The sequence below is a fragment of the Balaenoptera ricei genome, chromosome 7, assembly GCF_028023285.1.
Source record: "Balaenoptera ricei isolate mBalRic1 chromosome 7, mBalRic1.hap2, whole genome shotgun sequence".
Classification (NCBI taxonomy): Eukaryota; Metazoa; Chordata; class Mammalia; order Artiodactyla; family Balaenopteridae; genus Balaenoptera; species Balaenoptera ricei.
This window is the reverse complement of record NC_082645.1, coordinates 39,504,851-39,532,500: the sequence shown is the minus strand read 5'-3', so window position 1 is coordinate 39,532,500 and position 27,650 is coordinate 39,504,851. Positions and strand designations below refer to the sequence as shown.

At 35.7% G+C, this 27,650-nt stretch overlaps 1 protein-coding gene across 2 annotated transcripts in view; it reads right to left on the bottom strand.

Moving 5' to 3' along the window:
- The window catches only part of EPC2 (enhancer of polycomb homolog 2), a 105,331-nt gene that overhangs the window by 27,452 nt on the left and 50,229 nt on the right, over positions 1-27,650 (bottom strand). For both annotated transcript variants that reach the window (XM_059927814.1, XM_059927815.1), the window contains exons 3-4: positions 12,137-12,282; positions 656-862 (exon numbers count right to left, since the gene is read on the bottom strand). In XM_059927814.1, the coding sequence (XP_059783797.1) occupies positions 656-862; positions 12,137-12,282 (353 nt within the window). The remainder of the gene's footprint in view (positions 1-655; positions 863-12,136; positions 12,283-27,650) is intronic.

The window sequence follows — 27,650 nt, the reverse complement described above, 5'->3', positions numbered from 1 at the left end:
ATGGAAGGCAGTGACTACCAGTCTGAAATAATGCTTTCTTCTATACCGTATCATTTCACAGCCTGAGACCCCATTTCTCTTAAAATTCTGGCTCATCTTGCTTCTGAAAGCCAGATTAGGACAAGTTTGGCAATTCGAAATCTGACACAACCGACAACTCAGAAAAGGAGAAAAAGGTTCCATTGTGTTACTTGAGACTGTTAGCAGAACAGGCTTGAAAATGAACCTTTCCCAACTTCCCATGACCCCACAGTAGTTTGAGGGAGTAAAGTCCATTTTCACATGCATGATTTAGAATATGGTTTCAAAGGAACTCTTAAGCTTCCCAGAGGATATGTATAGAATGTACAGTTTACTTAAGAATTCAAAACTTCAGTTTTCCTCCTAACACAAATTTCCTCACATCACTTCAACTGCAAGCCTAAAATGGTATAACCAATAGATTAATAAAGCCCATAGGTATTAAATAAACATTGCAAACAACTGGGGGATAGAAGCTACTGAATAGCAGGCTTTCTAATATAAAGTTCAACAATGTCATTAGCTTCTCTTTATATTTGAATTACTCAAAATTACTCAAGCTATCAGCAAAAAAAAAAATATTGGTCTTAAATACTATCAAGGTACATTCAGTTAAATCTAATTTCCATATTACCTTTCGAGTTTGCATTTTCTCTGTTCTCCTCCGAAAGGCAACATAAGGGTCATTGTTGGTAGAGCCATCTCTTTTCTCTTGTTTTATCTGAGGAATGAGGGATGGTCCCCTGCAGTTTTTACGTTTTCTCACCCAGTAGTCATATACAGCTTTAATAAGGTAATCATCTTCGTTTAGCAGCAGTTTTGCTTCTTGAAGTGTTACAAGCTAAATAAAAAATAAAAAATGTCATCAACTACAATGCTTGAAAAAAAATTAAAATTAAACTATACCTACAGGAAAAAATGTGATCAGTCTAACAATTATGATCAGATATCATGATGGCAGAAAACACAATTCAATTTAATCTAACAAAGACTTTATTAATAAGATTTACCAAAATTAGAAATTTGCCCCAAGAGGTAGCGAGTTCCACCACTTAAAATATTTAAGAAGCCTGGATTAATGATAAGACTACAACAGATTTATGACTCAGGAAAATCTTGAACTGGAAGACATCCAGGGTCCTTCAAAATTCTGATATTCTGGGATTCCACACATTGGAGGATCTACTAGTTTTCAATAGTCTACTAGCTTCTTTCAGTGTTTTTGTTTTTCAACAGAAACTAGAATTTACAGGTGGTTTCTTTTTACCTCCCTCCAAAATAAACTATGAATATTTTCTAACGTATTGCAACTAAATATACACACGCCTCCTTTGAAATTGAAAAGGACAAACTTAGCATGTTTCCAGAAGTTTCAACACTATGCAATCTTGAATTTCTTGTACCAATTACATATATAAACAATTCCTCTAACAAAGCTGATTAAATACTAGAGAATCCTTGTTCTAAACACTCATTTTGTTAATGACATTGTCATGTCTGGGACAGTGGCATCTCAGGGATCTGAGAGGAGTGGCATCTCCTTTATCAGTGCAGCCAATATATGCTGACATTATCTCAAAGTAAAGTTTGTAGAAATTTGCTTGGTCACATCTGTTTCCTTGCTCCTTGTGAAGATCAGAGAGGCTAATCAGCTTTAGTAAGATGGATTAGGGGTTACACATATCCATTTATAGTGAAGCTTAGAAAAAGATTATGGAGTTTTAGGGCTGTGAACCCTTACTGAAGTGATGCTATCCCAATCTTCTTACTTTTTAAAAAAAATTTATTTATTTATGGCTGTGTTGGGTCTTCGTTTCTGTGCGAGGGCTTTCTTCTAGTTGTGGCAAGCGGGGACCACTCTTCATCGCGGTGCGCGGGCCTTTCATTATTGCGGCCTCTCTTGTTGCGGAGCACAGGCTCCAGACGCACAGGCTCAGTAACTGTGGCTCACGGGCCCAGTTGCTCCGTGGCATGTGGGATCTTCCCAGACCAGGGCTCGAACCCGTGTCCCCTGCATTGGCAGGCAGATTCTCAACCACTGCGCCACCAGGGAAGCCCTCTTTTTACTTTTATCATTCTAGAGATGAAGATTCATTTTCAAAACAAATTGAGATATCTCCTAAAAACTTGGAAATGAGGGGAAAATTTTTATCACTGAAATTTTAAGATCAACATACTAATCAATTTGCAGGTTGTATGAATTCATTTGAAGAAAGCATGACTTAGCAAATAAACTTTTGCTATGATCTGACTTCTCATATTGGTATAACCTCATGGAATAAATGTAATAATCATTTGGACTTCCAGTCCTATGATGGTGCTTACTAAAGCTAATTAGTTGGTTTCTTATTATAATTTGGCTGCCAAGATGGTTTGACCACAGGAAGAGAATACAGATGGTATCAACTCAAGTATTCTAGTCCACATGACAATAAAATTATAAGTGGCCATTCTTTGGTTTATTCAAAGTCTCAGTGGAGTCAGCTTAACTGCATCTGAGACGCTGAGTAACTTGACCTTTAAAGTGGAGAGCCGCAGCCTGAAACATGAGATCAAACCAAAAGAACCAATATTTCCAAACATCAACTTTAAGTGGACACTCTCCCACTGTTAGCTGAAGTTCTCTGGAATGGTGATGTATACCTCCAAAGTCTACAAGGACGGTGGCAGAATAAAAATAGAGCTTTCTGGATCTAACAAAATTCCACCAAATGCTTAGAGCATAGCATAACTGGTAGCTCTCATGTGCTCTGGGGACCAAAGGGAAACAATGCTGTGATATGCTATATGTGCTTCAGCTGTTTGGTCATTCTGCTTCCGGTAAAATTTTATAACCTTCACTAATTAAATCAAGAACTTAATCTAACCTTTGAGTGGGGAGGAAGATAATCTCTTTCCTTCAACCAGCAGAGCAGTGGTGAGTTTCTTATATAACAACATTATCAAAATAACACTACTTCCTATCTTCCTGCAGGAGGTGTCAGGAGATTAAAACACTGCCTCAGATTTTCTTCTCTGGTGCTTGCCCCTGCTTTCAGAAATGTCCTGCCTGGTGCTTAAGTACCCTCTTTATATCTGAGGTAATAAGAATTCAATACACAGTTTAAACATCCTGACATTACTTTCCTATGTTAGCTGTAAGTCAACAACTGCTGGTTTTATATTGTCATACGGCCAATTTTTATTTTATTGGATAATTTTGGTTTTAGTCATTCTGTAAAAATTATCTTTAGCTATTCTAGGGCAACTAGTATCAGTGCCTCTCTACTATCATGGTGACAGCATCAATTTGAGTGGACAAGAACTATTTACAGATAAAATAGTCACAAATTATGTGACATGATTAAAAATCCACAAAAATCAGAATCCTACTACTTTTATACCTAAGGAAAAAGTTCTGCCATTTAGCATTTCATCTACTAGAAACTAGTATTCAAGTGGCAAAGGGGTCTGTGATAAATTTACTATTTCCAAGACAGCTCTGACTTACTTGATTTACTTATTTTGGGGGCTTAGGGATGGGAGATAAAAATTCTTCTTCTAGACTGCAACAAGCTCCATGAGGACAAAGATCATTTAGTTTGCTTATATACAAAACTCACGGTCTAGCAATTTCAATAAATGCACAAATTTAATACACAAATGAATAAATTACATGTAAAAATTAATGCTTTTACATATAAAATAGCCAATTAAGCAGTAAGTAGTTAATAACTACTATCAGCCTATCATTTGTGCTATAGGTTGTGGGGAAGATAACAAAAAAAAACTTTAAGACAAATCCAGTACCTAAAGAAACTTACAGTATGGGAATTAAGGTTAGACAAATACAAATTAAACAATAAGAGAACAACGTAAGAATTTCACAACTGAGTATTACTGCAGTAAGATAGAGGACACAGTCACAAAAAACTCCATCCGAGAGTGCCTGTGTTGGCAGCTTACGGTACAAGAATAAATTCTGAGGATAGATACCAAAGGAAAAGAACAAGAGGTAGAGGAGAAAAGGAAGAGGAGATGAAGAAACAAGAAGAATCAGGAAAGATGGAAGTCAACAAATCCAATACTACAGGGATATTAAGTAGGACGCAGACTAAAATGAGGCTCCTGGATGATAAGTAGGAGGCCATCAGTGACCTTAAACAGTGCAATATCAGTAAACTAAAATGGAGTAAAAGGTAAACAATATGGCTTATCTTTTGAAAATTTAACTGTGACTTAAAAAAAAGGAGAGACGTAGGGTAGTAGTTTATTGAAAATTTAGGGACTAAAGGAAAGGGATTTTAAAAACCCATAAAATCCTGAGTTTTGGGAGTCACTGGAGAGAGAATGAATACAGTATGGGATCATCTGGAGTTAAGAGAGTAAGTTAAGTTTTGAAAAGGTTAAACTTGAGAGGTCTGTGGACGATCTAGATGGAGATGCCAACACGCAGCACAAAAAGAGAAAAAAGAAAATCCTGGGGCTTAAGAAAGTGGTCAAGGCTAAAGGCATAGGTATTACTATAACCACAAAAATGCTCAATGAGGTGATATTGCCCCCCAAAATAATCAGGACAAGAATACCAAGAACAGAATTTCAAGAAACCCTGATGTTTGCAGGAGTTGAATGAAACAGAGTCAGTAAAAGAAAATTAAAAGGAATGGTCATAAAGAAATCATAAGAAAACCAAAAGGGAATGAATTGTATTCAAAAGAACAAAGGTGAGGACAGTTTGAAGAAATAAGGAGAACTCAGATAAGACAAAGGATGGGGACTGAAAATAATCACAGACTTTGGCAACAAGAGTTTTCAATAATGACTTCACTGCAATAGTCTCCACAGAATAATGCCAGCAGAAGCTTTTGCCCCAGTCCATCTTTTATGTCTTTCTCTACCAACTTAATAAATATTGGTTTAACCACACACTTGATTCCTTGCCCTGGGATCTGGTACTATCCTAGCCCCCAAAAAGAGAAAATAAAGAATTCCATGAATCTCCCAGATCAGACACTTGGAATGAGGGGAGCCTTTTGCTATCTTTAATCCTTGGTTCTATTAATAAGATAATTTTCTTGTTCCTATAACAAAGCCTTCACCTTAATCTCCTCTGCAGAAAGCAGATGCTGTCAAGCTCTGAGAACCTAGCCAGTTGTTTTAGAGTCTGGAAGCTTGCCACTGAGCAAAGAGAACTAAAATAGGATGGTGCTGATTATAGTGCATAGTTATTTTACTGTTTACATGCTTTTTGTTTATCCTGTACCCACTTAGATGATAAGCTCCACAAGGGAAGAACTTCTGTCACTTGTCTTGCTCACCTGAGCACTAAATAAATATTACTAACTGAATGAAAAAAAAGCAAATTACAAAACACACAGCCGAAGGCTTCTGATGATATAATTTCAACCACCATGAGAATTTCGGAGCAATCATGGAAAAGAGAAGAAATGCCAAAAGTCTGATCAAACCTAGGATTGCTAGGAAAATTTACACATAAAGAAGAAAAACTGAAATTATATCTGATGCCAGTGATCAAAATCCTAGGAAAACTGTGAGCACTAATTATAATGAGTATCAACTTGATAATTAAACAAATTTCCAATAAAAAAAGACAATCCCTCAAAAAACAAATTAAGTTGAATTTTACAAACTTCAGTTTTAATGTACTTTTTTGGACAGTACACTAGATATTACTTTCCATCAAAATGGGGGATGGGTCCCATCCAAAAAAATGAGATGACAAAAAAAATATGTAACGGATGAAGGAGCAAGGTAAAAACCTACGAGACCAAAAAAATGAAGAGGAAATAGGAAACCTACCTGAAAAAGAATTCAGAGTAATGATAGCAAAGATGATCCAAAATCTCGGAAATAGAATGGAGGCATGGATTGAGAAAATACAAGAAATCTTTAACAAAGTCCTAGAAGAACTATAAACAACAAACAAAAGGGGATGAACAACACAATAATTGAAATGAAAAATACACTAGAAGGAATCAATAGCAGAATAACTGAGACAGAAGAGCGAATAAGTGAGCTAGAAGATAGAATGGTAGAAATAACTTAAGAAGAGCAGAATAAAGAAAAAAGAATGAAAAGAGAATTGAGGACAGCTTCAGAGACCTCTGGGACAACATTAAATGCACCAACATTTGAATTATAGGGGTCTCAGAAGAAGAAGAGAAAGAGAAAGGGTCTGAGAAAATATTTGAAGAGATTATAGTCGAAAACTGCCCTAACATGGGAAAAGAAAGAGCCACCCATGTCCAGGAAGCACAGAGTGTCCCACACAGGATAAACCCTAGCAGAACACAGCGAGACACATATTAATCAAAATAACAAAAATTAAATTCAAAGAAAAAATATTAGAAGTGGCAAGGGAAAACAACAAATAACATACAAAGGAATCCCCCTAAGGTTATCAGCTGATTTTTCAGCAGAAATTCTGCAGGCCACAAAGGAGTGGCAGGATATATTTAAAGTGATGAAAGGGAAAAACCTACAACCAAGATTACTCTACCCAGCAAGGATCTCATTCAGATTCGAAGGAGAAATTAAAAGCTTTACAGACAAGCAAAAGCTAAGAGAATTCAGCACCCCAAACCAGCTTTACAGCAAATGCTAAAGGAATTTCTCTAGGTGGGAAACACAAGAGAAGAAAAAGACCCACAAAAGCAAACCCAAATCAATTAAGAAAATGGTAATAGGAACATACATATCGATAATCACCTTGAATGTAAATGGATTAAATGCTGCAACCAAAGGACACAGACTGGATGAATGGATACAAAAACAAGACCTGCATACATGCTGTCTAGAAGAGATCCACTTCAGACCTAGGGACACATACAGACTGAAAGTGAGGGGATGGAAAAAGATATTCCATGCAAATGGAAATCACAAGAAAGCTGGAGTAGCAATACTCATATCAAATAGACTTTAAAATAAAGAATGTTACAAGAGACAAGTAAGGACACTACATAATGATTAAGGGATCAATCCAAGAAGAAGATATAACAATTATAAATAGATATGCACCCAACATAGGAGCACCTCAATACATAAGGCAACTGCTAACAGCTATAAAAGAGGAAATCGACAGTAACACAATAATAGTGGGGGACGTTAACACCTCGCTTACACCAATGGACAGATCATCCAAACAGAAAATTAATAAAGAAACACAAGCTTTAAATGACACAACAGACCAGATAGATTTAATTGATATTTTTAGGACATTCCATCCAAAAACAGCAGATTACACTTTCTTCTCAAGTGCACACGGAACATTCTCCAGGACAGATAACATCTTGGGTCACAAATCAAGCCTCAGTAAATTTAAGAAAATTGAAATTGTATCAAGCATCTTTTCCAACCACAATGTTATGAGATTAGAAATCAATTACAAGAAAAAAGCTGTAAAAAAACATAAACACATGGATGCTACACAGTGCACCACTGAATAACCAAGAGATCACTGAAGAAATCAAAGAAGAAATGAAAATATTTCTAGAAACAAATGACAATGAAAACATGATGGCCCAAAACCTACGGGATGCAACAAAAGCAGTTCTAAGAGGGAAGTTTGCAGCAATTCAATCTCACCTCAAGAAACAAGAGAAGTATCAAATAAACAATCTAACTTTACACCTAAAGCAACTAGAAAAAGAAGAACAAAGAAAACCAAAGTTAGTAGAAGGAAAGAAATCATAAAGATCAGAGCAGAAATAAATGAAATAGAAATGAAGAAAACAATAGCAAAGATCAATAAAACTAAAATTTGATTTTGAGAAGATCAACAAAATTGATAAACCTTTAGCCAGACTCATCAAGAAAAAAATGGAGAGGAACTCAAATCAATAAAATTAGAAATGAAAAAGGAGAAATTACAACTGACACCACAGAAATACAACGCATCCTAAGAGACTACTACAAGCAACTATATGCCAATAAAATGGACAACCTGGAAGAAATGGACAAATTATTGGAAAGGTACAACTTTCCAAGATGGAACCAGGAAGAATTAGAAAATATAAATAGGCCAATCACAAGTAATGAAATTGAAACTGTAATTAAAAATCTTCCAGCAAAAAAAAATCCAGGACAAGATGGCTTCACAGGTGAATTCTATCAAACAGTTAGAGAAGAGTTAACACCTATCCTTCTCAAACTCTTCCAAAAAACTGCAGACGGAGGAACACTCCCAAACCCGTTCTACAAGGCCACCATCACCCAAACCAGACAAAGATATCACAAAAAAAGAAAATTACAGACCAATATATCTATCACTGATGAACACAGACGCAAAAATCCTCAACAAAATACTAGCAAACAGAATCCAACAACACATTAAAAAGAGCATACACCGTGATAAAGTGGGATTTATCCCAGAGATGCAAGGATTCTTCAATATATGCAAATCAATCAATGCAATACACCATATTAACAAATTAAAGAATAAAAACCATATGATCATCTCAATAGATGCAGAAGAAGCTTTTGACAAAATTCAACACCCACTTATGATAAAAACTCTCCAGAAAGTGGGCATAGAGGGAACCTACCTCAACATAATAAAGGCCATATACGACAAACCCACAGCAAACATCATTCTCAATGTTGAAAAACTGAAAGCATTTTCTCTAAACTCAGGAACAAGACAAGGTGTCCACTCTCACTACTATTATTCAACATAGTTTAGGAAGCCCTAGCCATGGCAATCAGAGAAGAAAAAGAAATAAAAGGAATACAAATTGTAAAAGATGAAGTAAAACTGTCACTGTTTGCTGATGACATGATACTATACATAGAAAATCCTAAAGATGCCACCAGAAAACTACTAGAACTAATCAATGAATTTGGGAAGGTTGCAGGCAGGATATAAAATTAAGGCACAGAAATCTCTGGCATTCCTATACACTAACAATGAAAGACCAGAAAGAGAAATTAAGGAAACAATCCCATTTACCACTGCAACAAAAAGAATAAAATATCTAGGAATAAACCTACCTAAGGAGGCAAAAGACCTGTATGCAGAAAACTATAAGACACTGATGAAAGAAATCAAAAACAATGCAAACAGGTGGAGAAATATAACATGCTCCTGGATTGGAAGAATCAATATTGTAAAAATGACTAGCCTACCCAAAGCAATCTACAGGTTCAATGCAATCCCTACCAAATTACCAATGATATTTTTCACAGAATTAGAACAAAAAATTTTACAATTTGTATGGAAACACAAAAGATCCCAAATAGCCAAAGCAATCTTGAGAAAGAAAAACAGAGCTGGAGGAATCAGGCTCCCTGACTTCAAACTATACTACAAAGCTACAGTAATCAAGACAGTATGGTACTGGCACAAAAAAAGAAATATAGATCAATGGAACAGGATAGAAAGTCCAGAGATAAACCCACGCACCTACCATCAACTAATCTATGACAAAGGAGGCAAGAATATACAATGGAGAAAAGACAGCCTCTTCAATAAATGGTGCTGGGTAAACTGGACAACTACATGAAAAAGAATGAAATTAGAACACTACCTAACACCATACACAAAAATAAACTCTAAATGGATTAAAGACCTAAATGTAAGGCCAGACACTATAAAACTCTTAGAGGAAAACATAGGAAAAACACTCTTTCTCATAAATCACAGCAAGATCTTTTATGATCACCTCCTAGAGTAATGAAAATAAAAATAAAAATAAGCAAATGGGACCTAATTAAACTTAAAAGCTTTTGCACAAAAAAAAAAAAAAAAAAAAGCTTTTGCACAGCAAAGGAAACCATAAATAAGATGAAAAGACAATCACGGAATGGGAGAAAATATTTGCAAACGAAGCAACGGACAACGGATTAATCTCCAAAATATACAAACAGCTCATGCAGCTCAATATCAAAAAAACAAACCACCGAATCAAAAAATGGGCGAAAGACCTAAACAGACATTTGCAGATAACATGACACTACACATAGAAAAGAAGAAAACATACACATGGCCAAGAGGCACATGAAAAGATGCTCAACATCACTAATTATTAGAGAAATGCAAATCAAAAGTACAATGAGGTTATCACCTCACAGTGGTGAGAATGGCCATCATCAAAAAACTGACAAACAATAAATGCTGGAGAGGGTGCAGAGAAAAGGAAACCTTCTTGCACTGTTGGTGGGAATGTAAATTGATACAGCCACTGTGGAAAACAGTATGGAGGTTCCTTAAAAAACTAAAAATAGAACTACCATATGGACCCAGGAATCCCACTCCTGGGCATACCATGAGAAAACCATAATTCAAAGAGACACATGTACCCCAATGTTCATTGCAGCACTATTTACAATAGCCAGGACATGAAAACAACCTAAATGCCCATCAACAGATGAATGGATAAAGAAGATGTGGTACATATATATATAATGGAATATTACTCAGCCATAAAAAGAAATGAAATTGGGTCATTGTAGAGATGTGGATAAACCTAGACTCTGTCATACAGAGTGAAGTAAGTCAGAAAGAGAAAAACAAGTATCGTCTATTAACGCATATATGTGGAATCTAGAAAAATGGTACAGATGAACCTATTTGCAGGGCAGGAATAGAAACGCAAACGTAGAGAACGGACGAGTGGACACAGTGGAGGAAGAGGAGGGTGGGATGAATTGTGAGATTAGGTTTGACATAAATACACTACCATGTGTAAAATAGATAGCTGGTGGGAACCTGTTGTATGGCACAAGTAGCTCAGCTCGGTGTATAACTGAATCACTTTGCTGTACAGCAGAAATTAACACAACATTGTAAATCAACCATACTTCAATAAAAAATTTATTTTAATTAAAAAAATTGGGGTCAGGGGAGACTGGTAGAAAGGCTAAATATGCAACAAAGTCACTTTACAATGGAAAAGTTTGGGAAATGTTCTGAAGAGTTGGTAATGCCTCAGGGATTTAAAGGACTTACTTGGAAGTTGGGGGGAAAATAATGAATTTGTATAGGTAAACAAGTGAAAACTTTTAACAGTCTAGTGTAAAAGCTTATTTATTTATATTGGTAACTTCTTACTACATTAATAAAAATTAGCATATTAATATATCACACAGGTATACCAACAATTATTTTTAAAAATAGTTTTAGTTTTTAAATCTAATTGTAATATCAACACATGCTCATTATAGTAAATTTGGAAAATATAGAAAAATAGAATAAGAACATAAAAATCACCCATAATTCCAGCACCTAAATATAACCATTGTTGGCATTTTGTTGTACATTCTTGTTCTTCTATGTACATGTAGAAATGCTTTAAACAAACCTTCAATAATTCTGCATCCTATTTTTGAAATCTCACATTATATAAAGATCAACTTCCTGTGCCACTAGATACTCTTCAAAATAACAATTTTTAATGGTTGTATGATATTCCATCCTACAGACAACTTATAAGTTATTCTTAACAACCCTGTTCAGAAATCTTTGACATCTTCAATAATTATTTTTCTTGGGAATGATTCCTAGAGGTAGGACCACGAAATCAAAAGGTATAAACATTTTACGGTTCCTGACATATGCTGCCTAATTGCTTTCCAGAAGGAACACACCACTTTAAATTCTCTATACCATATATAGAATGTCCCATTAAAGAAAATTCTTTATTACTTTGTGAATAATTTTTCCTTCACTTAAAATTTTAAATAATATATAAATAAGTAAAACTAAAATACATTTTAAATGATAAGAGTACCTTAATACAAATCTGAGCAACTGAATTGGTATGAGGTGTCTACCTAAGACACCCAGCCAAGCAAAGTTAGTTACTGAAGCACCAGAAAGACAGCTCCATGAAAAGGATCAAGAAGATATTACAAGAATGTAACTAGTATTAGTTTTATATCCAAATAAGAAAAAAGTTGGAATTGTACTCTTCATGCTCCTATTCAAAGAAAGTACACTTAAGTATTCCTTAAGGAATATTGAACTGTCAAGGAATATTGTAAATAGAAATTCTAGGATCTCAGGAAAAGAAATTCAAGACAGTAAAATGTAATATACTCAGGTCTAAAGAAAATGCAGAATAAAGCTGCTAATTAGATTAACTGTTAATACAAGAGACAGTTTTACAAGGTACAGTACCTGATTAGAACTGGCTTTTTCAAGTCTGTCAATCATAATTTCAAATTGCAAAGGCTTAATTTCCATCTTTCTGTTAAGTCTATTTAATAAGGTCTCATCTTCTGAATCCATATCATAATCTGGTTGTTCGTTGTCTAGATTAAAGGCTAGAAAAGAAAAAAAAAAATTCTTCAAACTCAGGAGAAATCATGGAGTTATATAGTGTTTATATTCAACCACAGAATACTCCCAAAGTATAAAGCATTGACCAAAGAGGAGTTCATGAGCAGACATCAAAAATTTGGTTTTAGAGACTCAGTTGAAGAAAAAATAAATTTTAATTCATATATGATTTAAAGTTTCACAGAACAGTAAAAACAGCAACTAGAATTTTTATTTTAAAAATAAAGGGTCACAAATATATATATTAAAATATAAAGTAGCAATTATAAAAAAAGATATTTATTCACATGGTAGTTGGTAGCATAAAGAGAAGCTATGGAACAGAATTAACAGTCCAGAAATAAACTCAAGTATAAAATATATAATGGGAATGGCATTTCAAATCACTGGAGATAAAACAGATTAAAAAAAAAAAAAAAGAGGTGCTGGCCTGACAGACTAGTTTTCTTTAAAAATAAATAAATAAATAAAATTAACATTTGCAACATTATAGATGGACCTGAGGGCATTATGCTAAATGAAATAAGTCAGAGAGAGACAAATAATGTATGATCTCACTTCTATGTGGAACCTAAAAAACAACCCAAACTCATAGAAAGAGATCAGACTTGTGGTTACCAGAGGCAGAGGGTGGGAGGAAGGGGAAATAGAGGAAGGTGGAGGAGGAGGAGGAGTATGAAAGATAAGCAAAAATTGATAGGAAAGTATAATTTTCAAAATTTCACTTTTTTGGGATACAGTTTCTTCTCTTGGCTCTCAGCCTTTATCATCCATTAACAAAGAGAACAACCAATATGGCACGTTATCAAGAGATACTGCTTGGAATATTCTTAGGGATGTGAACTAATAGCAAGAAATCTGCTGTTTAAAATGAAATCTTCTTTAAGGATTGTCCAGCTCTGAGAAGTTGAATTCTGAATCTGCCCAGAAATTTATTTCTGGGCCCCTGAAGTCAACTGCTTCTTTTTATGAACTGACAAAAATCAGCATGAGGTACTCACTAATATTTAGAATGGACCACTAAAATTTGATTTACATTAATACTATAGAAAGTATAGACATTCCTGCTATAACATGATATATGAGTTCCTCAAAAAAAAAAATCCTCTATATGCAAAATTGTACACCAAAAATAACAGGCTTATGTAAAATCTATGTAACTTTGTGTTATGAGTCCAAGCAAACCATAAACGTTACAGTAGATGGCCACGTAAGTCACTCAGAATAGCTGGCTACTACCTCAAGGGATACTAAAAATGCACAAAAATAACAGAATGGAATTGCTGGCTTGCGGATACTGAGAGAACACAGACTGTAAGGGAACTTGGCACGTTGGGGCTCCAGCAGGAAATGCAACCTGCCGCTATATGAGAGCTGTGCAAGGCTGGGGGGTATACTTTTCTGGGAAAGGAATCTTAGGTGCAGGCACTCATTTTTAATTTTTTTAATATTGAGTTGAAAGGACTCTTTCCATGTCAAGCAGCCAAGGACAAGCCTTTGCTCCTCCCTACTGAAGATTTTAATCCTGTTGCTATTCCAGCCCCCTTTGGCAAAGAAAAATCATAAAAGAACCAGGACAACTTCCATGTAGTATTGACCTCATTCCCCCCTTTTATTGATTGTTGTTGAGCTAACTGGTATCATAAACACTTGTGCAGAATAGTCTGTACAGCAAATCTGTATTACTAAGGACAAAAGTAATAATTTAATCTAGATTACCTGTCCTGATATTATTTTTCTTATAAAATCCTAAATGATACAGATTCCCCATGTCATAGCTCTTTTTTTTTTAAAATATAATTATTTATTTATTTTTGGCTTTGTTGGGTCTTCGTTTCTGTGCGAGGGATTTCTCCACTTGCAGCGAGCGGGGGCCACTCTTCATCGCGGTGTGCGGGCCTCTCACTGTCGCGGCCTCTCCCGTTGCGGAGCACAAGCTCCAGACGCGCAGGCTCAGTAGCTGTGGCTCACGGGCCTAGTTGCTCCACGGCATGTGGGATCTTCCCAGACCAGGGCTCGAACCCATGTCCCCTGCATTGGCAGGCAGATTCCCAACCACTGCACTACCAGGGAAGCCCCATAGCTCTTTTTGTAATGAATGAGATATTGTTTATAAATCTACCAATTGATAAATAAATGAGAGAAATGTATATAAAAATATTTCACAGGCAATCAACTACATAATTATATAAGCATCTATGTTACTACTCACATTCAATTTGCATTCAAAGGGCTCTTTTTTGGATGGGGTTGTCAAGAGAAAGTGTTTTATTTTTTTAATGTGGTAAAATACAAGTAACAAAATTTATTATCTTAACCATTTTTAAGTGTACAGCTTAGTGATATTAGGTACACTCACAATGCTGTGCAATCATCACCACCATCCATCTCTAGAAAGCACAAGAAGGATTTTATAATTTCCTACTACCATTTCTTGCTTATGCTACCAAAAATATGGATATACTTAGTACTGTCTAGAAATAATACCTATCTCCTACATGTGTCACAGAAACAGTTTACAGAGTAAATCAAAAGATGTTTGTAAAACATACAAAATCCTGGTTTAGTACTAAGTCAATTTATTAAGTGCTTACTTAATACGTCAGGTAGAAAGCTAGGTATAGTAGATGAAGAGATGAATCCCTGTCTGTAGTTCCTCATTTGGAGTATGACAGTATTGACTTACACTTGTAAACACTGCTGTACAGGAAAAAAACTTTCTGTCTCTCAAGATTTTCCTCCCAAACACACATACCTGATGGTCACTGGGCTTAGAACATTGTTTGTGTGTGTGTGTGTGTGTGTGTGTTTAAAAATCATTACTTATTTCTCCCGCAGTGCATCCCAAGTCTCTCCTACATCTGGTTAGTTCCAAAACTATTCAACTCCAGAGCCGGTCCAGCAATGCAGCTGCCTGCAGCCAAGCCTGGGAAGTGTCAGATACCTGCCAAGGTGTTGTAAGGCATGGGCTGTGTCCAGAGATGGAAGTGTGGAAAGCAGTCCTCCCAGTACCACTCAGCTCCACGTCTGTCAAGCACCTGGCTCAGGTGGGGCTTAGAATATTGTTTGTTTGTCTTAACAAAGTATTACAGTATATCCTTTGAATTACATGACCATATCCCAGTTTACATCTTTTCTGTCCTCTGATTTAGAGGAGCAGTATGGCTATATATCATGCTTCTTTTGGATACTTGCAGTAAAGAGGTTAACTTGGGTACATATTTCTGAATTCTAGTTCTTTGGAAGGGAATTGCACCCCTGATGGATACTGTGTGCTACTGATGAGAACGATTCAATTTCCATTCCAAATGAGTAAACCCTTTTAAAACAAGCCTGGCAATATCTCTCATGTTCTTCCTTTCCTACCAGGTCCCAGGCAATATGGCTCTAGGGAATAAAGAGAAAAAAGGCCATTCTGCCATCATAAAGAGAGTGACCAGAGAATACACTACCAATATCCACAAACACATCCATGGAACATGCACCTCATATATCGAGAAATCTGAAAACTCACCATGAAGGAGATGGAAACACCTCATGTGTATACTGCTAACAAGCTCAACAAAGCTGTCTGGACTAAAAGATTAGGAATGCACCCAACCATATTTGGGCTTGTTTATTCAGAAAACATCATTAACATGAAGATTTGCTGAAGAAGCTCTATACACTGGTCACCTATGTACATATCCTCACTTTCAACTTGCAGAGGGACAGGAGAGCAGTTTACAAATCTGAAGACCAGAAGGCTTTGCATTTCTTCCTTCCACACAGCATAGAGTAATAGGCATCTTGTAAAACAATGGGCAAACTAGGGTAATCTGTGTGGTCTACAGTGCATCTAATAATAAGCTGGTCTGCACCAAGACCCTAACGAGAAACTGAACTGTGCTCATCAATAGCACACAATACCTAGCAAAGGTACAAGTTCCGCTATGCACCGTCCCTGAGTCACAAGGGGCAAAGCTGACTCCTAAGAAGAAAATTTAAACAAGAGCACTCAAAAAATTTAAAACAAATATGATTAAGAAGGAAAATTTCTGAAGGACTTCCTCCTCCACAGCAGACAAAGCTTCCTGAGAGCTTCGCTTCAAGGTCTGGCCAATGTGATCAAGTTGCTAAGCAGATCGCTTTATGTGCTCAAGAGCGAGAAACTGGCGTTCCATCTAAGGAAGATCAGGGCCCATAGAGGCAGACCCTTCTCCTTCCCATCTTAGTTCAAAAAACAAACAAACAAACAAAACCCTAACAGACAGTTATTATGATAAAAAGTAATTGTTTAAAGTCACAATAAAGTTACTAACAAGGAGAAAGAAAAGGGCTGTCCAATCCAACTTGAATACTTCCAGTGAAGGGGCAGACAGATGTATTGTTTGACAGCTGCTTCTTACACTGAGTAAGAAGACAGTATCTGTCTTGTGTATTTCTTCTTCCACACCTCTAAAAATTGTTTACTTTCACATTAAAGAAAAAATTTTCACCTAAAAATTCACTCATCCACACATTTTTTTCTTCAATTTGAAACAGGAACAAACCATAAACAATACTCTTGAGATTTAAAACAGTTTCACATGTGGATAAAGTGATATAAACAAGAGAACAGCAATTCCTGATTTTAATTTTTTTTAATCATCAAAATTACTCCATTTTTATTAGGGAACATTTTTTACTTAAAGTTGCTTGTCTTCTGAACAGGAATCAAAGAAAAGGCTGCAGACACTAAAGGCCATGAGAATGGAGACAATATTTATTACTATGCTTTCAGATTCCTTTCCTTATGAGTTTATTTTCTCTGAAGATCAACATATATCATTAAGGGTCTATAATGTGCTAGGTTCTAACAACAGAAAGGAAGAATGGGAATACTTCAGATTGTAAAAAATTTTTTTAAATCTATGTGCAACCTGTCAAGAGGAAAACTAGAATAAACAAAATATGCTGGGAGATCTAGACTCCAATTACCTTTACCCGAATTGTATAGTAGTTACTCTTCTCTAGTAAACAGAGGGTAAAAATCTTAAAAAGTAGTAGTTCTGGGACTTCCCTGGTGGTGCAATGGTTAAGAATCCGCCTGCCAACGCAGGGGACACGGGTTCGATCCCTGGTCCGGGAAGATCCCATGTGCCATGGAGCAACTAACCCCGTGTGCCACAACTACTGAGCCTGTGCTCTAGATCCTGCAAGCCACAACTACTGAGCCCATGCGCGACAACTACTGAAGCCTGTGTGCTCTAGGGCCCATGTACTGCAACTACTGAGCCCACGTGCTGCAACTACTGAAGCCCACGTGCCCAGAGCCTGTACTCCACAACAAGAGAAGCCACTGTAATGAGAAGTCCGTGCACCGCAACGAAGAGTAGCCCTCGCTCGCCACAACTAGAGAAAGACTGCGTGCAGCAACAAAGACCCACCGCAGCCAAAGAAAAAAAAAAAAAAAAGTAATAGTTCCTAAGGGTAGTTGCAGACCAGAACCCAGATGTTCAATTAATCATGTAACTCCCTTTCCTTGTGTTGGTGGAAAAACAACAGGTGTGGAGGAAAATTACATAACTAAAATATGGTTACTCAACAATATTTAATACAGTAAAAATCTCACTGTCATAAAGTAAACTTTGGATAATTTTCATTTTTAAAAAGTTTTTTTTCTTATTCCTGGAATCCATTTTGAATTTTCTCTTTCAAATCTCCTTGTTACCTTTTCTTTTTCTAGTACACCAGGGTCATGTTAAAAAGCAAGACAAAACAAAAAAGTTTACAAATAATAAAAAGTTACATGACCTAGAGTTGGAAACATCTTATCTTACAGATCAGAAAACTGAGGTTAAGAACTTTGGTGAATTGAGCACAGGTTTCAGGGTCTCGACTCAGAGCTCAGTGCTTCTCCCACTATACCACACAGATGCTAAATTAAACCCTTCTAATCATAAGAGTTATAATAAAAAGTTCTTTGTCAACGGGAAATAAATTAAAAGACTGTTTTTGTTCAGCCATGGACTTAAATGATTAAGATAATAAATTACATACATTTAATAACCAAAGATAAAAAGATTAATTTACAAATAAAGCAAATGCCAGTTGACTACAATGCATGTAAAAGAAGATACTGAGAACCCAGTGCACCAGGCACTCAAGGATTTGTTAAAAACAAACAATAAAAATTAAAATGAGAACAAACTCTAATAAGACTTTCCCACTTAAAGTTATTTTACATCTAGAAAATGTCCAACATTTACCTATGAATCATCAATGATAATTTTTTTAACGTAAAAAGAAGCAACATTATACAAAGCTCCTACTTTTATGCATCTTCAAATTTCCTAAATGCTTACTTCTGGACACTATTTGCCAATATCCAATCCCTTTTTTTCTTTCTTTCTTTTTTCCCCCAATCCCTTTGATGCAAGCAACAAAATAAGACAGAGGCACTACAGCACCTTGTTTTGTAAAGGTTCTTCTTTGAAAGTATTAACAATAACACTTATAAGAGTGTCATTCACTTAAAAACTCTCTAGTCTACCTCTTCTTCCAGCTCTGCACTTCCTTTCTTATACAACTTTCCAAAATTATGTTTATTAATCCTTTGAACCCAGTAACAACAAACACTGACTATACAACATGTACAACATGTGTTAACAGGCTCCCTGCTAAATTAAGACAGATAGCAACACCATAAAGCATAGAGAAAGTGGTGAAAGGTAATTCCAGACAGAGAGGGTAGCAGGAAAAAACACAGAGAATATGCTTAACTACAAAAGGCATAAATGATCAATAATGAGTTTGGATAGGAGGCTATATGATTCCAATGTACCTTCAAATAGTAGGACAAAAATTCAAAACCATATGCCCACAGAAGCTGTATGCACATATATAAAATGTATATATATTTTTTAAAAGTAGAGTTGAAGAGTTTTACAAGTCTAGCATCAGCAATGCTATTGCATATCTAAATCTCAGTTAAATGGAACCCAGTGTACATTAAAGTGGGCTCTGACCAGGTAGACCTATGAACTAGGAAGCAGTTGGAATAAAACATCTTCCTAAGATCCCATATACTTAAGTCTAAGGAAGTCCAGGGATCTGACAAAGGCTCATAAGTCTCTCCTTGACCTAAGTATCATCAAAGCCTTTAAAACAGTGTTTCTCAAACTTAAGCATTCACCAGAATCATCTGATTGAATCAAACAGATTGCTGAGCTTGACGACCAGTTTCTGACCCAGTAGATCTGGAGTGTGGCTTGTGAATTTGTATTTCTAACAAGTTCCCAAGTGATGCTGGACAACATTTTGAAGACCTCTAACCTAAACCCAAGTCTTCACTCTTAAAAGATTATAAACTTTACTTACTCCTCATGTGAAATACAATGAATTTTAAAAATTCTTGTATTGTTAAGATCCTCAGGCTTCAAATAACTTTCAAAGATACTTAATGACGAACTAGTATATCTCAAAGTTCAGAAGCAACCCAAGCACCATCTCCTCCTCTGCTTGGAGCTCTCCAAGGTTCTGATAACCTCCAAATCTAGCTGTTCTAAATGTTGTACCAAGAGATCATATGAATCTTGATAAAGTCAGAATTCTTGACTTTGATTCTCCAAGATTTCCTACTGTTATAAGACTTGACTAGAGACCTTACTTACACTTTATTCCCAATGTACAGAAAAAGAAAGTGAAGTGCAGAAGAGTTCAAGGCCACTTTTTACAAGATTATATAGTGATCCAAGGCTGTCTACCAACTAATTTATTCTAAAAGGAGTTCCAGGTTTATACTATAATCAGGATTATTCTCGTAGTCTTTCTGCTGACTAGCCAACAAACTACATTCCTCTCCCACTTTGAAGAATTCACTTTTTATATAAACAAAAAGTATTACTGGTCAAAATCAGTAGCAATGACTACAACTATGGGAACCACAGACCATGAGAATGGGTAAGTGGATACTCTGAATTTTCGGGTAGAGATTTTCATAGAGAGGGGAAAGAGCCTAATGATATCAGATAGGACCCAGGGGGTGTGATAGTGATTTAAAAAAAAAAAGGTGTATAAAGATAATGATCCCTTTATTCTCCCTCAAATTATGTTTTTTCTTATTAGTCTTCTCTTTTCTCCTCCTTCAGATTCTTCCTCCCGTGTTTTCTAACAACTCAATAGACAACTGGGCAAGTAACAGTTCAGGACATAAAAATGCTAATGGATTCTAAACACATGAAAAGACCCTCAACCTCATTCATAATAAGAAATCCAAATTAAAACTATACTGAGAAATCGGGGCTTCCCTGGTGGCACAGTGGTTGAGAATCTGCCTGCCAATGCAGGGGACACGGGTTCGAGCCCTGGTCTGGGAAGATCCCACATGCCGCAGAGCAGCTGGGCCCGTGAGCCACAACTACTGAGCCTGCGCGTCTGGAGCCTGTGCTCCGCAACAAGAGAGGCCACGATAGTGAGAGGCCCGCGCACCGCGATGAAGAGTGGCCCCCACTTGCCGCAACTAGAGAAGGCCCTAGCACAGAAACGAAGACCCAACATAACAATCAATCAATCAATCAATAAATAAATCTTTAAAAAAAAAAAAATTCCTTTCAAAACTATACTGAGAAATCAGAGTAAAGTCTGGGTTTTAGGTAATAATAATAACGTACCAATATGGTTTCTTAGATTCAACACATGTGCCACAGTAATGCATGATGATAATATTAGAAGAAACTGAAACTGGATGAGAGGTATACAGGAACACTCTGTACTACCTTCACAACTTTCCTGTAAATCTAAAATTTTTCCAAAATCAAAAGTTTATTTAAAAAAAAAAATACTACTGATACACTGAGGTGTATCATCTCTTACCTACCAAACTGGCAAAAATCAAAAAATTCAAAAGCAGTCTTTTGACCAGGATATGGGGAAATAAGCTCTCTCATACTTTGCTAGTGGACATACAAACTGGTATAACCCTTACAGAGGGCAATTTGATAACTTCTGTAAGAAAAAATATAATCGTACCTTTATGAAATTCTTTATATTCAAAATTATTCACTGAAGCACTATTTGTAATAACAAAACACTGGAAACAATCCAAGTTTCCTTCCATAGGAAACTGGATAATAAACTGGCACATCCCAAACACAAAGGACTACTTATGCAGTAGTAAAAAGGCATGAGGACACACTCTACATGCTGATATAGGATAATTTCTAGACTATATTCTTACACATACACACACACACAAAATATGCTAAAAAGTACATACAGTGTGCTAATTTTTGTGTAAGAAGGGGTATAAGAATATAATTTCCTATGTACTTCAGTTTGTGTAACAAAACCCTAAAAGAATAGATAGACTAATAAAAGTGGTTACTTATAAGGGGAGGGTGACTGGAGTAGAGGGTAGACAGGGATGAAGTTGTTTTTGCATATTTTTATTTTGGAATCTTCTAAATGCATTATCTATTTAAAGATAAAGTAAAATCATGTTACTTTGCGACTCTAAAAACAATTGTGTGTTTTAAGAAAATATTCTGGGTCTGTGATCCCTATGTACTGTGATCCCCAGATTCTTCTGTTCAAACCTCTTATCCTTCTCATTCACTCTCAACCAATCTTTCAACAAGTACAGTAGGAGGGCAAAAAGCCTCACTCAGACATCTGCGTTCACGCAGTACCTTGGCTTAATTAGTATAAACTAATTCTACAATTATATATTTTATATCAGTAAGAACACACATTCTATTAATATCTATAGTGTAAAATAATTAATAAATAAGTCACAGAAAGAGCACATATCTCTCTAGCCCACTAAATGGTCAGGAACTTGAGAAATTAAACAGCAGTATTCTTATAAAGAGACTTGTTTTAATGTTAGCAAAGTATTAAATGGACAAGGAAGTAAACTCAGTATACAGAAGATATCAGAAAGATTTAAAATAGAAATCTTAATAGATCTGAAAAAATCCAAACGTATAAAACATGAATTAGAGAGCAATGAATAATTTCTTTTACAAAAAGAGACTCTTTAACTAAAGAAGATTTCACCAAATATTCTTTCCAAAAATCAGCCCTACGGTAGATATATCTCATTTTAAAATACACATTTTAGACTTCAAAACATATTGCAATGATACAATAATCAAATCTGTGTGGCTGCCATAAAGACAGACATACAGACCAATGGAACAGACAGCAAAGAAATAAACCATTATGTATATGACCAAATGATCAAAAAGGGTACCAAGGCTAAACAATGGAGAAAGGATAGTCTCTTCAACAAATGGTGTTGGGAAAACTGGAAATCCATGTGCAAAATATGAAGATAGCAAAAAAAAAAAAAAAAAATGAAGATGGACACTTATCTTACATCATATACAAATATCAACTTGAAACTCCTAGAAGAAAACAAAGGCAGAAAACTTCATGAGACTGGATTTGCCTATGATTACTTGAATATGACATCAATAGCACAGGCTACAAAAGCAAAAATAGACAAATGGGACTGCATCAAACGGAACAATCTAAAGAGTGAAAATATGGAGTGGGAGAAAATATTTGCAAAACATATATCTGATAAGGGTATAACATATACCTTTATGTAAGAATATATAAAGAACTCCTACAACTCAAGAACAAAAAACCAAATAACCGATTTAAAGGATATGAATAGACAATTTGCCAAAGAAGATATACAAATATCCAACAAGCATATGAAAAGATGCTCAACATCACTAAACATTAGGGAAACACAAGGCTACAATGAGATGTCATCTCACCTTCATTAGGATGGCCACTTCTAAAATAAAACACAACACAAAAAATTACACTTGGGGTGAAAGTGGAGAAATTGGAACCCTGTGCACTGTTGGTAGGATGATAATATAGGTGCTGCCACCGTGGAAAAAATATGAAGTTTCCTCAAATACTAAAAGTAGAATTACCATGTGATCCAGCAATCACAGTTCTGTGCATATATCCAAAAGAACTGAAAATAGGATCTCAAAGAGATATGTGAACACCCATGTTCACTGCAATGTTGTTTACAACTGCCAAGATATGGAAGCAACCAAAATGCCCATCAACAGATGAATGGATAAACTAAATGTGGTATATACATACAATGGAATATTATTCAGCCTTAAAAAAGAAGGAAATCTTGTCATATGCTACAACATGGATGAACTTCAAGGACATTATGCTAAGTGAAATAAGCCAGTCACAAAAAGACAAATACCACAGGATTCCACTTAAAGTAGACAAATTCACAGATACAAAAAGTAGAACGGTGCTTGTCAGGTACTGCAGGGAGGGTGTTAACAGGGAATTGTTTAGTTTCAGTTATACAAAATAAAAAATTCTAGAACTTCCCTCGTGGCGCAGCGGTTAGGAATCCGCCTGCCAATGCAGGGGTCATGGGTTCGATTCCTGGTTTGGGAAGATCCCACATGCCATGGAGCAACTAAGCCCATGTGCCACAACTACTGAGCCTGCACTCTGGAGCCCGTGAGCCACAACTACTGAGCCTGCATGCCACAAATGCTGAAGCCCGTGTGCCTAGAGCCAGTGCTCCGCAACAAGAGAAGCCACCGCAATGAGAAGCCTGCGCACTGCAACGAAGAGTAGCCCCCGCTCGCCGCAACTAGAGAAAGCCCGTGCACAGCAACAAAGACCCAACACAGCCAAAAATGAGTAAATAAAATAAATAAATTTTAAAAAAAATTCTAGAGATCTTTTGTACAATGATGTGCATATAGTTAACAATACTGTAATGTATACTTAAAAAGTGTTAATAGAGAAAATTTGTTATGTGTTTTTTACCACAACAAAACAACAACAAAAACCCCATTTTAGGGACTTCCTTGGTGGTCCAGCAGTTAAGACTCTGAGCTCCCTATGCAGGGGGCCTGGGTTCGATTCCTGGTCAGGGATCCCGCATGCTGCAACTAAGAGCCCACATGCCGCAACTAAAGATCCCGCACACTGCAATGAAGATACCGCACACTGCAACAAAGATCCCAGAGCAGCCAAATAAATAAATAAATATTTAAAAAACAAAACAAAAACACCCATTTTAACCTGAATCAAATCCCAGGAAACAGGCAAACCCAAATTGTGGAACACTGTACAAAATTAATTGGCCTGTACTCAAAAATGTCAGTGGCATGATGCACAAAAAGATTTAGGAATAGCCCAAAGCCGTCATGTGATGGCTGGATGCAACATATCATCTGAAGTTTTCCTTCACTATAAAGAATATTACTGGGGCAATTATTAAAATATAAATGAGGTGAACAGATTAGGTAATTGCAGTGGCAATTACTGATTTTGATAACTGTGCTTTGGTTATGTAAGAGAATGTGTTTTTAAGAAACACACACTTAAGTATTCATAGATAAAGAGCATGACCTCTGTAACTTACTCTAAAAGGGTTCAAAACAAAAATAACGTGGAAGTAAGGACATGGCTGAACTCAACACCACTATCAATCATATTATGGATATAATGGACATCCATGGACCACATCATCCAACAACACAGATTACACATTCTTTTCAAGCTCACACGGAACACTGACCAAGATACCACATCCTGGGACATAAAAAAACACCTTAATAAAATTAAAAGAATAAAAATCATATAACATCTGCTCTCACATCACAATGGAATTAAACTAGCAATCAATAAGAGAAGCATAGCTGGAAAATCCCAAAATACTTAGAGTTTAAACAATACACTTATAAATATGGTCAAAGATGAAATATCAAGAGAAATTTTAAAATATTTTGAACTAAATGAAAATGTAACTCATCAAAATTTGTGGGATGTAAAAAAGCAGTGCTTATAAGAAAATTTAAGCATTGAATGCATATATTAGAAAAGAAGAAAGATCTAAAATCAATAATCTAATCTTCCACCTGTGGGAACTGGAAAAGGAAGAGCAAATTAAATCCAAAGTAAGCAGAATAAAAGAAATAGAGTAAGAAATAGAGCAGAAATCAGTGAAAGTGAAAACAGGAAATCAATAGAGAAAAATATCAACAAAACCAAAAGCTGGTTTTTGGAAAACATCAATAAAATCAATAAGGCTCTAGCCAAGCTAACTAAGGAAAAAGGAGACAGAACATAATTACTAATATCAGAAATTTAAAAGTAGGGAGCATCACTACCGAATCCATGGACATTAAAAGGATGGTCAAAGAATACTGTGAACAATTCTATGCCCACAAATTTGATAACCTTTATGAAACGGACTAATTCCTTGAAAGACACAATCTGCCAAAACTCACACAAGAAAAAATATACAATCTGAATAGGCCTGTCTCTATTAAAGAAATTGAATCAATAATTAATAATCTTCCAAAACTGAAAGCACCAGGCACAGATGGGCTCACTGGTGAATTTTACCTAACATTTAAGGAAGAAATCATATCAATTCTCTACAATGTCTTTCAGAGGATAGAAACAGAGGGAATTCTTCATAACTCATTCTATGAGGCCAGCATTACCCTAATACCAAAATCAGATAAAGACATTACAAGAAAACTACAGACCAATATCTCACGAACATAGAAGCAAAAATCCTCAATAAAATCGAATCTAAAAATGTATAAAAAGAATTATACTCCATGACCAAGTGAGATTTATCACAGGTATGCAAAGCTGGGAAAAAAATCAAATGTAACCCACCACATTAACAAAGAAAAAAGTCAAAATTATTTCAATAGATATAATTATTTCTGCTCTATTTTGGTTTCTGGTCAAACCAAAAACCAAAACTCTATTGGTATCAGTAGATTTCTGCTCTATCTCTTATCCTATTTCTTTTCTTCTGTTTACTTTGGATTTAATTTGCTCTTCCTTTTACAGTTCCCACAGGTGGAAGATTAGATTATTGATGCAGAAATAAAGCAGAAAAAGCATTTAACAAAAAAATGTTTTTTTGTTAAAAAGCATTTAACAAAATCCAACCATGATAAAAACTGACAGCAAACTAGGAATAGAGAGAAACTTCCTCAACTTGATAAAGAACATCCACAAAAAACTTACAGCAAACATCATACTTAGTGGCGTGAAACTAAGAGTTTTCCTACCAATATCAGAAACAATGCAAGGATGTCCCCTCTCACCACTGCTTTTCAACGTTGTACCAGAAGTCCCAGCTAATGCAGTAAGACAAAAAAAAAAAAGAAAAAAGGAAACAAAAGCTATAAAGACTGGGAAGGGAGAAATTAAACTGTCTTTGTTCACAGATGATAAGCTTGTCTATGTACATATGTATATACATTCTATGAAAGAACTGACCAAAAACTCCTGGAACTAAGTGATTATAGCAAGGTTGCAGAATACAAGGTTAATAGACAAAAGTCAAACACTTTCCTATATACTGCAATGAGAAAGTGGAATTTGAAACTAAAAACACAAAACCATTTACATTAGCATCCAAAAAAATGAAACATTAAGGTACAAATCTAAAAAAAAATATGAAAAAGTTCTATATGAGGAAAACAACAAAACTCTGGTGAAACATATCAAAGAATTAAATAAATGGAAAGACAGTCATGTTCATGGGTAGGAAGACTCAATTTGGTTAACACATCAGCTTTTCCCAACTTGATCTAAAGATTCAATGCAATCTCAATCGAAATCCCAGCAAGTCATTTTGTGTATCAATCAGTACTGACAAAGTGATTCTCAAGTTTATATGAAGAAGCAAAAAAATCCAGAATAGTCAACAGAATACTGAAGAAGAATAAAGTCAGAGGACTGACTTCAAGACTTACTATGAAACTACAGTAATTCAGACAGTGTGCTATTGACCAAAAAATAGACAAAAAGATGAGTGGAAGAGAATAAGAGGGTCCAGAAATAGACCCATACAAATACACTCAACTGGTCTTTGAAAAGGAGCAAAGACAATTCAATGGAAAAAGAATAGTCTTTTCAACAAACAGTGCTGGGACAACTGGACATCCATATTAAAAAAGATGAATCTAGGCACAAACCTTACACCTTTCACAAAAATTAACTCAAAATGAATCACAGACCTAAATGTAAAACAGACCTATAAATGTACTAGAAAGTAACATAGGAAAAAATCTAGATGCTCTTATGTTTGGTGATGAGATTTTACAAATACCACCAAAAGCAAGATCCATGAAAGAAAAAAATTAAGTTGGACCTCTTTAAAATTAAGAACTTCTTCTCTATGAAGGACACTATGAAAAGAATGAAAAGATAGCCACAGACTGGGAGAAAATATTAAAAAAACTCATATCTGATAAAGGACTCCAAAATATATACAGAACACTTAAAATTCAACAGTAAGGGACTTCCCTGATGGCACAGTGGCTAAGAATCCACCTGGCAAGGCAGGGGA